The 18838-nt window shown below is 41.1% G+C and overlaps 2 protein-coding genes across 4 annotated transcripts in view; both read right to left on the reverse strand.

Moving 5' to 3' along the window:
* The window catches only part of FNIP1 (folliculin interacting protein 1), a 106719-nt gene extending 91724 nt beyond the window's left edge, over positions 1–14995 (reverse strand). For 2 of the 3 annotated variants that reach the window (XM_045550730.1, XM_045550731.1), the window contains exon 1: positions 14719–14888. In XM_045550730.1, coding sequence (XP_045406686.1) covers positions 14719–14810 — 92 coding nt within the window. In that variant the 5' untranslated portion in view covers positions 14811–14888. Of the gene's footprint in view, positions 1–14718 lie in introns of all 3 variants that reach the window. The other variant, XM_045550729.1, reaches the window with a different exon arrangement.
* MEIKIN (meiotic kinetochore factor) overlaps positions 14924–18838 on the reverse strand; it is a 55349-nt gene continuing 51434 nt past the window's right edge. The window contains exon 15 of the mRNA XM_045552396.1: positions 14924–15431. Coding sequence (XP_045408352.1) covers positions 14924–15431 — 508 coding nt within the window. The remainder of the gene's footprint in view (positions 15432–18838) is intronic.

Here is an 18838-nt window from a genome sequence, read left to right on the forward strand (position 1 = left end):
AGAACATGACCATTTACACTGAGTTGGGTTTAAGTTTGCTTACGTGAGAACCTGCAGCACTGCAGCCTCACCACGCAGTGGCCTCCCAGTTGATTGTTTTAACATAGGAAGCTGTGTTTTGCTGAGGAAGGAGTACATTTCCATCTTTCCTTTGACAATCATGAAGCTCAGAACTTAGTCTGTGGCCTACCTGTAACAACTGCACAACTTTTCACAGTACATATTTCAGCATAACTTACCCTTAATGCTCAATGACAATGTACCTGGTTATCCAAGAGCTTTGATGGAGATGCATAAGGAGATTAATGTTTTCAAGCCTCCTAACACAACATCCATTCTGCAGTCCATGGATCAAGGAGTTATTCTGACTTTCAAGTTTTATCAAGAAACACATTTTGTAAGGCTACCATTGCCATAGATAGTGATCCCTCTGATGAATCTGGGCAAAGTAAATTGAAAACCTTCTCGAAAGGATTCGTTATTACAGATGCCATTAAGAATATTCATGATTCATGGAAGAAGGTCAAAATATCAACATTAACAAGAGTTTGATAGATAGAAGTTGATCACAGCTCTCATAGATGACTTTGAAGAGTTCAAGACTTATGTAGAGGATGTAACTGCAGATGTGGTGGAACCAGCAAGAGAACCAGAATTAGAAATGGAGCCTTAAGATGTATGGCTGCAATCTCATGATAAAACTTTAACAGATGAGGAGTTGTTTCTTATGGAAGCGCAAACAAAGTGGGGGTTTTTTGGGTTTGTTTTTTTTTTTTTAAGGCTAGTCAAGTGAAGCAGTGGGAGTGGAGAAGGAACAAAGGAATCTGTAACTATTTGTGATCAATTAGCTGTAAATACCACTGTACTCCGACCAGCTGAAGAAAGTGGTTTCTTGAGATGAAATTTACTCCTGGTGAAAAAGCTGTGAACACTGTTGAAATGACAACAAACGATTTAGAACACTACATAAACTTAGGTGATAAAGCAGCAGCAGGGTTTGAGATGAGTGAATCCAGTTTTGAAAGAAGTTCTATTGTAGGTAAAGTGCTATCAATCAGCATCGCATGCTACAGAGAAATAGTTCATGAAAGGAAGAGTCAATGGATGCAGCAAACTTCCCTGCAGTCTTATTTTAAGAAATTGCCAGCCACCCCAACCTTCAGCAACCACCACCCTGATCAGTCAGCAGCCAGCAACAGCAAGGCTAGACTCTGTACTAGCAAAAAAGATTACAACTCACCGAGGCTCATATGACTGTTAGTATTTTTTAGGAATAAAATATTTTTAATTTAAGTATGTACATTGATTTTTAGACACAATGCTATTGCACACTTAACAGACTATGGTATAGTATAAACATAACTTTTATATGGACTGGGAAACCAAAAATGTGTATGATTTGCTTTATTGCATTAGCTTTATTCAGGTGGTCTAGAACCGAAACCACAGTGTCTCCAAGGTATGCCTGTATACTGTGAAGTTAGCCTTCCTCATTCCCTGTCTTATCCCTATCCCTTACACAGAACAGAAGTATGTTCTCTTCAGAAACTGACAAAGAAATGTCAGATTAAGTGTCATTAGGGTCTTAAGAGAAAGAGGTTTAGACACAGATCTGAAAACAGAGGATTAAGAGGAAGAATGAGAATGAGCTCTTGGAAATTAAAAAACAGACAAAAATTCAGCCAAAAATAAGACTGATAAAATCTCCCAGAAGTAGAATAGAAAGCTAAGGAGACAGAAGTTAGAAAAGAAAAAAGCAAGAAACTTGAAGGATCATTATAGGAGACTTCTCCCGGAGATCTTACTAATAAAAGCTCCAGAGAAGTGATGCAATCAAAGAAATCATATAATAAAATTCCACAGAACTAAAATGTCTCCAGTTTGAAAGGTCCACCAAGTATCAGCAAATGAATAAAAGAATAAAAACAAACAAACACTGACAACAAAAATCCCACAAGGTACATCATTGTGAAATTTCAGAATGAAGATGACAAGAAAATCGAGAAAATCCCAAAAGCTTCCCAGGGGTTAGAGTTACGATTTTGGACTCCGCAGCTGCAATATTGGAAGCCAGAAGACAATCAAGCAATGTCTTCAAATTTCTGAGATAAAATGAAACTCAACCTAGAATTCTATGCTTACCATACTGCCAACCAAACACAAAAATAGAATAAAGACATTTTCAGACTTGCAGAGTCTCAAAAATATACCTCCCCCACACTCATTCTCAGGAAGTTCCTGGAGAGATTTGCTCTACCAAAAGACAGGAATAATTCAAAGGGGAAGAATCCATGGAAGCCAGTCAATGGGGAATCCACAAAAAAAAGGTCAAAAGAATTCCCAAGAGGAAGACAAAGGAAGCCTCGTAACAACACTGTGGAGCACATGTATAGGGCCAGTAGTCCAGACTGGAGCTGGAGAAGGATGGAAGGTTCCAAACAGCATATATGCAGGAGGAAAAAATATGAACTGATTATCTGACAAACAATATCTAAGAGAGAAATTGTTTTGAGAGGTGTTTTATGGAGCTATTGAAGGATACAGAAATACTTAGCTAAAGATTTCAAAGAAAACAATGCAAACCAAAAAAAAGTAATCATCTTCAAGAAAAAGAAACATAAAAAAATATACTTAGCTCAGCAGTGAACAAACATTTATAATATAATAATATAGTTAACCTTGATCATTTAAATTAACCAAAAATTTTAATACTGGAAGAGGGAAGAGGACAAGGAAGGATATGTTTATGTGTATGTGTGTGTAAGACCTAAATCCTTAATTATCTAGAAATTAATAATACCTAAAATAAAGAAAAAAACCAGTACATTCATATTTTTTAAAAATATAAAAGTAAATGCCAAAAGAAACAGCACAATAATTTAAAAAGTATTATGGTTGCCTCTAAGAGCAGGACTAAGTTTGAGCCAGGGTGGGACAGGGAACTACTATCTTAATACTGTAAGTAAATTCCTGCCAAAATGCTGTTGGGTGAGGGCAGAAATTCAACAAGTAAAATCTGGAGTCAGATTATGACAAGTACTGAACTTCTTCACCTAACCAGATAGGAGTCCATGACTGAACATAACCATGTCACAGATGTTGCATTAATGGGGAGTTTTACTGTTTAGTCTTTAAAGTATATTCGAAGTATTTCTCTGACAAAAATGTAAGCTTATTAGCCAGGCTCAGTGGCCCGCACCTGTAATCCCAGCTACTCAGGAGGCTGAGGTGGGAGGATCACCTGACCCCAGGAGTTCAAGTCCAGCCTGGGCAATGCTGCGAAACTCTATTTCTTTAGGAAAAAAATTAACATTTAAATTATTCAAATAACTTCTACTATGTTTCTGTATTTTATAAATATGTAGTTTATGTGGTTTTTTTTTTTTTTTTTTTTTTTTGAGACAGAGTGTCACTTTGTTGCCCTGGCTAGAGTGAGTGCCGTGGCGTCAGCCTAGCTCACAGCAACCTCAAACTCCTGGGCTCAAACAATCCTACTGCCTCAGCCTCCCAAGTAGCTGGGACTACAGGCATGCGCCACCATGCCGGGCTAAGTTTTTCTATATATATTTTAGTTGGCCAGCTAATTTGTTTCTATTTTTTTAGTAGAGACGGGGTCTCGCTCTTGCTCAGAGCTGGTCTCGAACTCCTGACCTCGAGCGATCCACCCGCCTCGGCCTCCCAGAGTGCTAGGAATACAGGCGTGAGCCACCGGCCTATATGTTTTATAATCTAAAGTAAGTAGGAATTAATCAAAGGCAATACAAAATCCCTATCTGTGGAGTCATATCAAAAAACTCCGTTTTATTCACCTTCCCATTAACTTCACAATCTGTAGTTTCTTGCCATAAGTGAAAATCTCCAAAAATTATATAACAGACCATAACAGGATGGGAAAGCAGGCCAAAAAGCCACAAAAGCCTGCCAGCCGCGTCCTCCAAATGGCATCATAACTGATAAACTGAGATGGCTCAGACCTACACGTTCTTGACACCAGCTCTGCCCCTCTAAGCACTAGGATTATACCGGGCAGAACTGAAAGAACATGAGGGTGGCCAACCACCTTTCGGGTGACCCGAGATAAAGCCCTGTTGTATCACGAGATACTCTGTGTTGGGCAGTGTGAGTACAAGGAAGCACTCACCACGTCCCCAGAGAGCTGGGTTATAGTGTTACTCCAGTTCCCAATAAAGTCCCTTAACAATCTTAGAAGGTCTAAGGACACAGGATGCTCAAATAGAAGAGAAATCCCATAGTACCTCAAAACCTCTTGTGTTCTTGAAATAAACTCTGATTACCAAGAAGAGTCCATTATTTCATTTATTCCTTATGTATTCAGCAAATACTGCATATGTCAGGGAAGACAACTGTGTGCACGCACACACACTAATTGTAATAAATGTTATGAGGGATACAAATGAAGGAATATAACTTATTCTGGAAAACCAGGCCACTCTTGCAACCTTAAAAAAAATTAAAATAATGATGACATTTTCCTTTAAATTAGTAAACGATGATGTCAAAGAAAAATCTGCTGAAATTATTACTCAATGAATGAATAACTTCAGGCAAACAACTTGAAACAGGAATATCTTTATTATATGAAATGGAACTTTTTCAATTCAGTGACTATTTTATTCATTTATTCATTCTTCAAATACGTATTGAATATCTTCTCTGAGCTGAACACCAGAGGTACAGCACTAACCAAGTTAGCAAAAGGCTATGCCCTTACCAAACTTACAATCTAGGGAAGAATATAGATACATAAAAATGCAATTTCAACACCAAAAAGTAACTGCCACAATGGGAAAATACAGGGAAAATGTGGGTTTTAATGTGTTGTAGCCATGGTATTCCAAATAGTATACAAACACATGAAACAGATTACTCTCAAGAAACATGAAGTAGTTCGAAGCAGAGCCCACATCTACAGGAAAAAGCAAACAGACGACTGGAAAGGAGAAACCAGGGGATGAGAGGGTGCTAGGTCCTGAAGAGCGGCTTTGTTGTAACCGCAAGTCTGGGCCCCTCTTGCTCTCTCCCAAACTCTCTCACTCCCGTGATACCTTTTTCCACGGGATGACGCAGTAAGAAGACCCTCAGCCTCCAGAACCGTGAGCCAAATAAATGTCTTTTCTTCATAAATTACCCAGTTTCTGGTATGCTGTTATAACAGCACAAAATGAACTAAAGCAGGGAATGTGGGGAGCAATTATAACATCTGAGTACTTGCCAAGTCATTTGATCCTCAAAACAACTCTAAGAAGGTATGTGCAATAAACACTGGGACACTCTCTCTAGCATCTACTCCCCCACTCCAAACAGCATCTTGTGTAAGACTGATGTCACTACCAGCTCCAGATGTACTATCCCAATATCAGAGTGACTCCACCCCCCCTTGCCACAGTAACAGAAATGGATAGTCTATGCCTAAGCCAATCAGGGCACGGATGGATGGCCACAAATAAATTCAGTGGTCATATCAACAGCACAGCATTAGGACTTTTGCTGGAAATCCTGAAGAATAATCTGTATCCTAGCTTGAGCGGTATGAGACAGGAAACCCAGAAGCACTGCTTCTAGCATTTCCTAATGACAAGAGAGAACAAAGCCTGAGGACTCAGCAATTAAGTGCCAGATCTCAGGTTTAAAACCCAAGCAGTCTGATTTCAGAACCAAGAGACACAGACACACACACAGACAGCCCACCTTTAGTGACTATGTTCACACAGTGCTTCCCAAGGTTCATACACAGGTAACACTGGGGCAGGGATCTGCCATCACACCAGCCACAACACGGCAGAAGGACTGACAGGCCAAACGGAGGAGTTTGGACTTTGTTAACAAACGCTCTGAAACTCAAACATCTGCGTTCAAATCTTAATTTCATCATTTACTAGCCATGTGACCGTGGGCAAGATATTTAACTTCTCCATGTCTCTGTTCACTTATCAATAAAATAGAGATAATTGGACCTAATGTATAAAGCTATTGCAAGAATTAAATGAGTTAATACGCGTAAAGCACTTAGAACAATACATGGCACAGAGCAACCCCCTATTAAGCAAAAAGGATTCAAATGAAGGTTTCTGGGTGATTTGATCAGAATTATGGCCTATGAAAATCAGTTTAGAAGAATGGTATGGAGGGGAACACAGAGTGAGAAAGTAATGTCAAGTTTTTAAGAAAGGCATGAAGGGTTTGAATGAGATGATGGCAGGCAAAATGAAAAAGAACTGAAGCTACTGCAGAATTTCAATCAGTGGAACTTAACAAGTGAACAAATGCAGCAATCAGAGAGAGGGAGAAATAAATAAGATTCCCTGATTTTCAACTTGGTAGACTACGAGTGGTGGTGCTAGGAACAGAAAAAAGATCAGGAGAGGGTGTTTTAGAATTCCTTTAAATAAAAGTGATTCCGATATGTTTTACGTGGGAACTTATTTTAAGCAAGTCTTTCTTAAAAGATAATTTAAACTTGGCATGATTTAAGATAGTAATTATTACATTAGTAAGAAATGAGGTCTAAGCTTCATAAACTGAATTTTAAAGCTGTATTTTAAAGCTGAATTTAAAAACTGTATTTTTCAGGAACCTATATATTGTTCAATAAACACAGTTTCTAAAAACCAAACCTAACTGCACTACTTAGGGATGTAAAAGCAAATCAAATTTAAAAAATTACAATATCTTCACTTCTTATTGCAAAATCAGAGTCTTAGGACCAAATATTGATACTATAGAGCATTACAAGTAATTCTTGACAATTGTCAGCTTCCCACTTTAATAAGACAGATATGATCCTAAAGGAGTCTCTATAAAGACTATTAAAACTTTCTACTACTTCTATTATAGTATTAAAAAGTGCAATTTACAGAGAGGTGATATTTTAAAAATAATATAAATCCTATAAGGATCAAAAATAACAAATGCTGGCAAGGATGCAGAAAAAAGGGAACTCTCACACCCTGCTGGTGGGAATGTAAATTAGTATAGCCATTATGAAAAACAGTATTGAATTTCCTCAAAAAGCTAAAAATAGAACTACCATATGATCGAGCAATCCCTCTACTAAATATATATCCCAAGGAAAGGAAATCACTATGTCCAAGAGATACCTGCACTCCCGTATCTACTGCACTACTCACAATAGCCAAAATATGGAATCAACCTAGGTGTCCATCAACAGACGAATGAAGAAACTATGGTATAAATACACAAAGGGATACTGTCCAGCCATTAAAAGAATGAAATTCTGTCACTTGCAACAACATGGGTGACCCTGGAGGACATCATGTTAAGTGAAATAGTCAGGCACAGAAAGACAAACACATGTTCTCACTCATACGTGGAAGCTAAAAAAGTTGATCTCATAGAAGTAGAGAGCAGAATAGTGGTTTTAAAGATTGGGAAGTGCACAGAGCAAGGGGCAGAGCGGGAGGCAGGCTAATGGAAATAAAATTACAGCTAGATAGGAGGAATAAATTCTAGTGTTCTACAGCACTGTAGGGTGACTATTAACAATTTATTGTATTTTTTATAATAGCCAGAAAAGACGATTTCAAATGTTAACACAAAGAAATGATAAAGGTCTGAGGTAATCGATATACTAATTACCCTGACTTGATCATTATACATTGTATACATGTATTAAAATATCACCCTGTACCCCATCAGTATGCACAATTATGTCAATTAAAAATATATTTAAAATAAATTAATTAAATTCAATAAAAATTGAGTGTAGCAAATTTTTTAAAAGTACATTTAAAAAAACAATACTTCTGAAACATGATTCTTATAGCTACTGACAATATTAAAAAGCTAGCTTTTTGGCAGGGCAGGGTGGCTCACACTTGTAATCCCAGCACTTTGGGAGGCCTAGGTGGGAGGATCATTTGAGGCCAGGAGTTTGAGGCCAGCGTGAGCAAGAGCAAGACCCCGTCTCTACAAAAAAATAGAAAAATTAGCCAGGCGTGGTGGCACAAGCTTGTAGTGCCAGCTACTGGGAGGCTGAGGCAGGAGGATCGCTGGAGCCCAGGAGTTGGAGGTTGCAGCAAGCTATGACCATGCCACTACACCCTAGCCTGCTAACCTGGGTGACAGAGCAAGACCCTGTCTCAAAAGAAAAAAAAAAAAGAAGAAGCTAGCTTTTAAGAACTTCAAAAGCAGCTGTCGCAGTGGCTCACGCCTATAATCCTAGCACTCTGGGAAGCCAAGGCAGGAGGATCGTTCAAGGTCAGGAGTTCGAGACCAGCCTGAGCAAGAGCGAGACCCTATCTCTACTAAAAATAGAAAGAAATTAGTGGGCCAACTAAAAATATATACATATAAAAAAAAATTAGCCGGGCATGGTAGCACATGCCTATAGTCCCACCTACTCAGGAGGCTGAGGCAGGAGGATCTCTTCAGCCCGGGAGTTTGAGGTTGCTGTGAGCTAGGCTGATGCCACAGCACTCTAGTCCAGGCAACAAAGTGAGACTCTGTCTCAAAAAAATAAATAAATAAATAAATAAAATGAATAAAATAAAATAAAAACAAAACAAAGAACTTCAAAAGCTCAAAATATAACATAAAATCAAAATACTAAGAGTGAAAAAATTAACTCAGCATTACAGACTTTCCCTATAGAAATAATAAATAGAAAGCTTTAACAATGAAGCCATTTTCTCACCTCTCATCTATCTCACTTTCTTCCCCAAGCATTTCCCACCACCACCCCCCAAAAAACAAAGGTCACCAATTACCTCCAACTTGAGTAATTATGGACACTTTCTTGTTTCTCATCTCACAAGACCTGTCAGCAACCCACATACAAAACATTTTATCGCTCTACCATTTTAAACACTTTCCTTTCTTAGCTTCTCTAACACCACACACCCCTGGCTTTATCCCATCTCTCTGGCCATTCCTTCTTTATACACCACCCTCTCTCAGATCCGCACATTTTAGATTTCCTCAGGGCAAAGCCCTGGGTCCTTTCCACTTCTCTATCTATCCCCTTTTCCTAGATGATCTCATACACTCTGGAGTTTTAATATTGACCATATGCCCAAACTCGTATCTCCAATCCCAATCTCTACTGTGAACTCTAAGTTTACCTTATTAAACTATCAGCTGGACATCTCTAAGTGGATATCTCATTAGCAATTAAAACTAGATCAAATATCCAAAATAGAACTTTTTACCTTTCCCTCTGCCCTTAAATTATTTCGGCAGGGCACGGCAGCTAATGCCTGCAGTCCTAGCATTTTGGAGGTCAAGGCGGGAGGACCACTGGAGTGGTCACAGGAGTTCAAGGTAAAGTGAGCTGCAGTGAGCTACGATCATGCTGCTGCACTACACCCCAGGTAACAGAGTGACCCCCTGTCTCAAAAAAAATATATTTCATTTATTCATTCTATAAATACTGAGCATATGCTCAGGCACTGTGCAGTATACTGACACAACAATGTGAATTTAGGGGAGACAGATGATAATAAATTGTAAAAAGAGCTATGAAAGATATAAAGTGTGTTCTGACAGAGAGTGGGGAGAGGGCTGCTACTTTTGATGAGGTGGTCAAGGTAAGTCTCCATAATATCCTCTCCCTCTGGAAACGGCATCTCCCTGGCTGCTGTAGCCAAAAATCTATGCCTCCACTTCCCACAAACAACCCATCAAGTGAAGCTACAGAGTTCTAACTCCAAAATAAACCTTAATGCGAACACTGCAGAGAGCTCTCAACAAGCAAAGAGAGACGTGGACAAGTAATGACAAGCATGACAGATGTCACAGAAGGAAATGCAGTAAACCATTAAAGTTATAGTCGGATCTAATCCAACCTGTGAGAAATAAGAAAAGGCTTCCTGGAAGGAAGGGATCATTAGAATAAGCCCAGATGATCACTACAAAAAGCTAAACAAAAAGGTATACAAGACTACGCCAAGAACAGGGAGTAGTACAGCATGGCAATCCCAGAATGTACAATAAATCTAAAATGACAAAACTTTAGAATGGGGAAAGTTTTATTTTGTTTGTTTACATTCTCATGTTCATTGAGGGAGAGCAGATTAAGACATGGCCAGAACAAAGCAAGAAGTTGTCAAAGACTTGGGCCAGCTGTGGTGGCTCAATCCTGTAATCCCAGCACTTTCGGAGGTCAAGGCAGGAGGATCACTTGAGTCCAAGAGTTCGAGACTAGCCTGGGCAACACAATGAAACCCTGTCTCCACAAAAAATTTAAAAATCAGCAGATATGCTGGCGCACACCTGCAGTCCCAAGCTACCCAAGATGCTGAAGCAAGAGGATCACTTGAGCTCAGGAGTTTGATCCTGCTGTGAGCCCTGACAGTGCCACTGCACTCCAGCCTAGGTGACAGAGCAAGACCCTGTCTCACACATAGACACAAAAAAGTTATCAAAGACTAATGAGATCATGTCAAAAAGGAACAAAACTCAACCTAAAAAGGCTTTCACTGGCCAAATATGGAACACTTTGACTGCAATGGATTAAAACACACTAAAATCCAAGAGCTCATGATGATCCTAAAAGATGATAATTAAAAAACCTTCACTGAACAACTCATTACCAATTATTCTGGAAAATGATAAAGGGATATGATCAAACTTTTATGCTGCCTTTTCTTTAGCCAACAGTAACCAAACAGTTGATCAGTGGAAGTTCTTCCATCAAATAAATGCAGAAAGAATTAGAGAATTGGTATATCACTATTTTGTAAACTCTAACAAAATAATTCAGATAATGATCAACAAAGGATGCCAAAACTGTCAGTCAAAGTGGGAATTTTTTAATAGAAGAATAGGGCTGATACTACTTGATACCACTAGAAGTGGGACCACCAGAAGTGCAACTCTGACGGGTAGAAGTACACAGCAACATCTGTGGAATACTTTTATTAAAGAAACAAGCAAAAAAACAAAACTCTGAACATAAATCTAATAAAGTATTTGACTTTGAGTTTTCGGGAAAGACAGGAAATAGAGGAATAAGTTAGAGCAATTCTCAAACTTCAGCATCAGAACTGCCTAGAGAAAACTTAAAAACACAGATTTTAAAAACTTTAAAAACACAGATTGCTGGGAACCAGAGAATTAAAGGAAACCATAAAAAAGCAAAAGCGAAATACACAATGTAGGAAATTTCACATTTAAAAGGGGGGGCACTGTTATAGAAAAAAATAACTTAAGCTGTGTAACTGTAAATGCAACATACAGACTCTTAAGACTAACAAACCTACTGTAAAAAGACATCTTAAGACAACTGAGAAAAATTGAATATGGACTAAGAATAACTCATATTAAGGAATTTCTGTTAATTCTATTAAGTATAATTATAGTACAGTGGCTATGATTTTTAAAAATGACCTTATGGAAAGAAAAAAAAAGTCAAGGCTAGACAACTGGCAAAAGCCACACTTTACGGAGTCTGAGCCCAAACTAAATGGTTTTACACAAAACAGTGATGTCATCATAGTAACAACTGGTTCCGGAAAGCCATGTGCTAAGCACCACATTAAGTGCTTTACGTGACTTATTTCTAAATTCTTAAAATAACCCTGTAATGGAGATGTTAAATTGCTTACACCATTTTGTCTACTGATCGTGATCAGAAATTTTATTTTTTAAAAGTCTGAAGTACTGAGAGCAGTTTGGAAAAGAGCATGACTGATGGCAGAAAGACTAATTAAAAGGTTGTTGGGACAGATTAAGAATCCCTACTGCAGGTGGTAAGAACAAAATTGTCATACATTCGGAATACAGGTCGAACATCTCTAATATGAAAATCAAAAATCAAAAACTTTTTGAGCACTGACACAATGCCACAACTGGAAAATTTCACACCTGATCTCATGTCACAAAGTCAAAACTTTGTTTCATAAACAAAATTATTAGAAATATTGTATAAAATTATCTTCAAGCTATGTGTATAACATGTGTATGAAACTGAATGAATTTCATGTTTAGACTTGGGTCCCATACTGAAGATATTTCATTGTGTATATGCAAATATTCTGAAATCTAAAAAAATTCAGAATCTGAAATAGTTCTAGTTCCAAGAATTTCAGGGAAGGAATATTCAACCTGTATAACAAAAATAGAGAAACTGGTTTTTTGAACAAAACATGAATTATGTCCTACAGACATTTCACTTTAAAACAACCTTCTTCACAAGAAATTTATTTTTAAAGCAATCATTTCTTTTCTTTTTTTTTTTTTTTTTTGAGACAGAGTCTCGCTGTGTTGCCCAGGCTAGAGTGAGTGCCGTGGCGTCAGCCTAGCTCACAGCAACCTCAAACTCCTGGGCTTAAGCGATCCTTCTGCCTCAGCCTCCCGAGTAGCTGGGACTACAGGCATGCGCCACCATGCCCAGCTAATTTTTTTCTGTATATATATTTTAGTTGGCCAGATCATTTCTTTCTATTTTTAGTAGAGACGGGGTCTCGCTCTTGCTGAGGCTGGGCTCAAACTCCTGACCTCGAGCAATCCACCCGCCTCGGCCTCCCAGAGTGCTAGGATTACAGGCGTGAGCCACCATGCCCGGCCTAAAGCAATCATTTCTATATGTACTACAGTTATGGGGCTTATAATTTCACGGAAAAAAACAGAGAAAACATAAAGCAACATCTTCTCCTAGAAGGCACCCTCTTTCCCATTCTTTAAATGGCAAAAACAAATTACTGTTCCAATTCTACAAATGACTGAGAAAATATCCTCCCTACAATATCCTTCAAACTCATCTCCAGCTCAAGAAACTTAGATAAGTCAGATATCTATATGGTAAGGGTCCTAAGAGTGAAGACTGGAAGGAAGGGGGTGGTCCCTGGCCATCTTTTCCAACAGAGTAACCATGAAAGACAATATTGAAAGGCTCCTAAGTCTTCTTTATCAAAAGTCTCTCCTGTCCTAGAGTCCTACTGTGGCTTATCACTACTGGGCCTTGTACGGTGGTTATTCTAGGAACTGCCTCTTAGAGACTGAGCTACAGTTAGTTGCCAAGAGCTAACTGTGCCAGCCAAGCCAAGTCTGACTTAACAACTTAAGCTGACTTAAAACCAAAAAAAGATAAGAAAAGAAAGAAAGAAAAATGAAAAACAGAGCTTTCATTTTCTAACATGCACACATTTTATTTTCAAAGCAATCAATTCTATAATGTACTGCAGTTATTGGGCTTACACGTAATTCTTACTTCCACTGGAAAAAGGATTACAGTTATCTATACTGCTACATGCCGTCTCTCAAAAGGTGGTTGGGAAACATCAAATGAGATAACTAATGAAAAAGTTCTTTGGCAACTGTAAAGCAGTATTACACCATAAGACGGTAGACTTTACATTTAAAAAAATACACGTGAAATGGTTTCTCACGTAAGTAACTGGAGACCCTTGTAAACTTGGACACCCAAAGTCAATCTTTGCTCAGAAGTAGAAAGCAGTTGCCTATTCAAGTGTCGCCTTTTAAATACCCCTCCCGAGCCTGCTCCTATTGCACCTTGAGTTACTGGATGACTCAACGTAGTATTATCTAAGCTGTACTTTCATTTTTCAAAGGAAAAACACTAAAGAAATATTTAAAGAAAGGCAGATGAGCGTGGCACATTTCCCAGCAGAAAAAACCAATACCTGGAAAACTGTCTTTTACTAAGCACTTTTCCAAGATGTTCACAACTGAAATTTTTCTTCCCCTAAAAGTCACTTAAATTTCTTTCCATTTATACATCAATTTCACGTGTATTTACCGAATGTTTCCTGATGTGACCTGCATTAGCGAGAGGAGACGAATAACTTTTAAGAGTATCAAAACCTTTTAAACCAGCATGGCACAATCATTCCACACGTTTGCCTACTGCAAAATTTGACAGATTCTCATTTTCTCCCTCCTGTTATACAACCGGTTTCTTTGCTCTCCTACCGGGTGTGAGCGACATTTATCCTAATTACATTTCCCCGTTTCCACATTGGAAGCCTCATCATCTCCTCTCAAGTGCAGTTTTCACGACTGAATTTTACCTTGAATCCAGGTCTCTATCAGATCTTACAATTCTAAAAAGTTATTCTACCAGCAACAGGTACTATAACGAAAAATTAAGAAAGCCTGCAATAGCACAAAATATTTTGCGGTCACTTTCAATTTTTAAAGGCTTTTGCGGTAACAGCTCTGGGGGGGAAGGTTCCACGGCCAACTCTGACGCCAGACTCCGTTCCACTCGGTCCTGCTTCGCGCCGGTCACCAGCAATTCCAACCGCTTCGGTCTCACGTCCCCCTCGGCTCCACCAGGGTCGCGCGGCCCGGTCCCCGCGCACCCCGGCGTCGCGCCCGGGAGGGGAACGCACCTCGCCCGCTCGCCCCCCGGGCTCCCCGCACGCGGAAGCGCCCGGAGGACGGCTGGTCACGGGGCGGGGGCGGGCTCGGCTCGGGACGGCGGCCGAGGTCCAGCCCGGCCCGCGCCCAGCTCCGCTCGGTGCCAGGAAGGCGTGTGGACCCGCAGCCCCGGGCCGCGACGCCAGGTCCGGGCAGGCAGCGCCGCGCGTGGCCGCGGAAGGACGTAAACAAACCGCCCGGGGGAGGGCCGCGGCCGCGGCGGGGGCTGAGGGGCGAGGACCGCGCTCCAGCCCTCGGCACGAGAGGGAGCCGGAGCCGGCGCGGCGACGCCCCGCGGACCCGAACGCCGAGGGCCCGGCCCCGCCGGATCCCGGAGCCCCCGGCGCGGCGCCTCACCTGAACACGCAGTCCGGGTCCCGGGCGTCCCGGCCGGGCGCGCCCAGCCCGCTCCTCTTGCTGAAGAGTTTCTGGAACAGCGTAGGGGCCATGCTGGCCGCGGCCAGGCCGGGGTCGCTCCGCCGGGCGCTTGCTAGGCCCCCGCTGCTACAGCCGCCCCGCCACCCCCATGGGTGCCTCAGTCATATGACAGAAATTAGTCACTTCAAACGGCCACGGCGCGCGGGGCGGGGCGCACGGCAAGGCCGGCGCTCATTGGCTGGCGGTGAGCCGCGTCACGTGGCACCGCGCGGAGCTGAGGGCAAGGCGGGGGCGTGGGGCGGAGCCGGCGCTCATAGGCCGGCTGGTGGATCCCGTCACGTGGCAGCGCGCGGGGCGGGGCGTGGGCTGAGGGGCGAGGACGGGAAGGTGCTCGGGGGCCCCGCTGCTTCCCGGTGGGGGTGGCCGCGGCAGGGTGACGCGGGGACGGCGCCAGGGCCCTTCGGGTGAAGAAGCTTTTGACTCCGCCCATCCACGACAGGCGAGGTGCGTGGGGCACCGCGGACGGCCGACCCCCGCCGGCCCCTCCCGGGCGTGTGCGGCCTCGCACCTCCGCCTGGCGCGGGAGCGGAGCCGGGAGCCCGGGAGCCCGAGAGCCCGGCCCGCGCGTGGCCGGCCGCAGCGGGATCGGAGCCGACGGCGCGGAGCCCGGCTCGCGGGGGCGGGGGCGGATCCTGCCGGGAGCCCCGGCTGTGGCCGCGAGGACGACCGCGGGCGGCGCTCAGAGTTTCCGCTGGCGCCTCCAGCCCTGGCACAGGAGCCGCAGTGTGGGAAGAGCTGGGGATTGGAAGCCAGGAGTTAGGCTCGGTTTCCTTGGTAACCAGCAGACTCAGAAGTGAAACCAACGAAGGCGGGAAGCCTAGAAATGCATATATGTACGAACATCTAATCCTTGACGTTAATTATTCAGAATTTCAATAAATCTTTCTTGATATCTAGGTATGAGGAAGGACAGAGCTGTGGAACTGTAACCTAATAATTGGGGGAACACTTTCTAAAGAAAAACATTGCTCATAAATGACTTTACAGTCTTATTAAAGCCCCGGAGCCAAAATATGTCAAACTACTCTTACAAATTTTTAGTGCCCCCATCCATTCACCCTCTTCCCCTCCAGAATCAGAAAGTTTGTACAATGGGATGCAATTCTCTGAGAAATGTGGATGTCAGGAAACAACTGGTATATGATTGGAAGGCTAGACAAAAATACTTTGAGAATTTAACTAGGCATACAAATCAAATTTTCTTTAGGTGGCTACCAGCTCCACTGATTTACAGCTGGAGTTTAAGCTATAAATAAGTGGTCCTAACATATAAAAAAAGTAATGGGCAGAATTTATATCTCTTTAAGAATTTGCCAGTGGCCAACATAGAGTTCCACGACTAAGAGATTCATGTATTCATTCCACAAATGAACGAAGTTGTACTGGGGATACAAAGTAAACAAAAAGACAGAACTTACTTTCTAGGTGAGGAAACAGTAAAAACAGTAAATAAGGTAATTTCACATAGTGACTGGTGTTGTTAAGTAGTAATTTTACTAAAGTAACAATTAGGAAATAAAATAAGGGCATGGAGGTCTCTCTAAGGAGGTAACATAAGGTGTTTAAGTTAAACTTCAAGGTTTCTCTGTACATTGCTCAAGCTCTAGAAGTTACTCGGCAGTAGAGGCTCAAAATAGCAGGACTGCAGCACCTATACATTTCAGATAATCCTCTGGACTCACATTCTATCAATGAATCAATCATCTGAGGAAGTTTTGTTTTTACACCAGGAAGCTACACTAAATGAGTACAAGTGGAAACGGGCTCAAGTCTGTCTGTATAGGACCAAAGACGCTGAGGACTAAGGATGTCCATGACTGACACACAGAAGATTGGTTCCAGGTCGCCGCAGAAGGAAGTTTCCAAATACAATAACCTTGTGTGCTTTCATCTTGGGAAAAATTACTTCATGGGTAATTATAGATATTAATAGTAAGGGAAAGAACATCACTGCTTGCATAAGAGATGCTTTATTGTAGTATTCTCTATCATGTAATAGCTTCGTTTCTGTGGTCTCATTTAGTCTTATACTTGAAAGGTACAGAGAAAAGTAAATTTACTTCCTATCATTCATCACATTTCCCGCATGTTTCAGCACACTACTAAAATCACAGAATCAGAGAGCACTGATATGAGAGAAATGATATATGTTGTAATAAAAGAGGATACAGCTATACTTAACCATGCAGATTAAATTTTAAATATCTTCAAGTTCGGTATCAGTGTATATTATCTTTTTTTTTTTCCTTTTACTTAGTACTACCTCTTCTCCCAGAGAAGCTGAGTTGTCCCACAAGCAGCCTCTGTAAGTTTAGGGAGTTGGCAAGGAGGAAATGTGAGAAGGAAACTAATTGTCATCTACTTAGTAATGCCATATTATATGAATGTGGAACTGGGTTAGAAAGATTAGACATATGGCCTACACTGTCTCTCAGGAGAAGATTCAGTCTTCCCAAAACCCCAACAGCCTATGGGTTTCTGTCTACCTGCTTCCAATGTTACCCTCCTCATAGCACAAAAGACAGGGGCACTCTTCATTATACCAATTTTGTGGTTACCAGATACAGGACAAGGTGGCGATAAAATGGAATCTTGCTCCTTTAACCACCATGCTAATAAGTATGGCCTCAATTGTGAATTATCCTGGAACAAATTATAATTTCATTGATAACATCTCAGAACAAGACATTCAAAATCAAGATGATCAAGTAAAAGTGCCTGAATAACACTTCATTGAGTGAAAGAAAAAAAAAATCAAGAATGATGCGTAGGTTTTTGCCTTGAGCAACTAAGTGTAAGTCATTTCCTTATGAAGAGACCAGGCAAAGCACAGATTTGAAGACGTAAACCAAGCATATTGTTTGGACACCTAGTAGACATCCATGTGGAGATTCTGAGTAGAATATACAGGGAAAAGCAGGACTGGAGAGAGAAATCTGGCAGGCATCAGCTCATGGACAGAATTTAAAACAATGCAATGGATAACTTTACCTAGAGAGACTGTATATGTACAGAAGAGGGTTCAGGACTGAGACCAAAAGAGGACAACACTTACTGGTCTAGAAGAGAAGGAGCAGCAGTAAGACAAGAGAATAAAATGTCTCCAAAAGGAGGAATGGGTCAACTGTTGAATGTTGCTGAAAATATAAGTGTTCACTAGATCTGTCAACATGGACATCTTGACAAGAACAGTTTCAATGGAGTAATGCGTGCAAAAACTTTAATGGGTTGGGTTTAAAAAAGAAAGGACAAAGAAGTGGTAAAGCAAATGTAGACAACTCTGGTTTTCAGCGATGGAGGAGGCAGAGAGGAGGAAAAATTGGTTTTAAGATGGGAGATATTAAAGAATTTTATACGCTAATAGAAATAATCTAATAGAGATGGTGAAAATAAGCACCTATTATGTTACAGGTGCTAAGAATACAATACAAACGAGAGGTACAGCCCCAGCCCTTAGGAAACCAACAAGTAACAAACAAGTTATTACTGAAATAAGTTATTTTAGGGAACAAAACTTTTACCTTAAATATAAAATAAATTGGCTTGAAATCTTCTCCTTGAATTCTATTAGAAGCGGACAAAAGAAGGTCCTTTGCAAGGGTACACTTCTATGACAAACATTCTTCCAACGAATATTTATCAAAACTTAGTTATGTGTCTTGCAGCTGTGCTACAACCTGGAAATACAATAAATAGTTTCCGCACTCAAGGAGCTTATAGTCTAGGGACAAAAAACAGAATCTGACAGGCAATTATGGTACACTGTGATAAATGCTATGAAGATCTTCATTATTAGGATGTTCTATGTTGCACATGATAGAAAACCCAAACTAAACTAGCATAAGCAAAGAATGAAACTAATTAGCTCTCATAACTGTACCTAAAAGTAGATGATCTGTTCAGGCATAGCTTTATCCAGGGACTGCAACAATAGTATCAAGAATTCAGCTTCTTCATCCCATCTCTAATTGCTCTGTGTAGACTTGTCCCAGGGAGGTTCTCCAACTGTTGACACAAGACGGCTGCCAGCAGCTTCCAC

This window comes from Lemur catta, chromosome 5, assembly GCF_020740605.2.
Source record: "Lemur catta isolate mLemCat1 chromosome 5, mLemCat1.pri, whole genome shotgun sequence".
Classification (NCBI taxonomy): Eukaryota; Metazoa; Chordata; class Mammalia; order Primates; family Lemuridae; genus Lemur; species Lemur catta.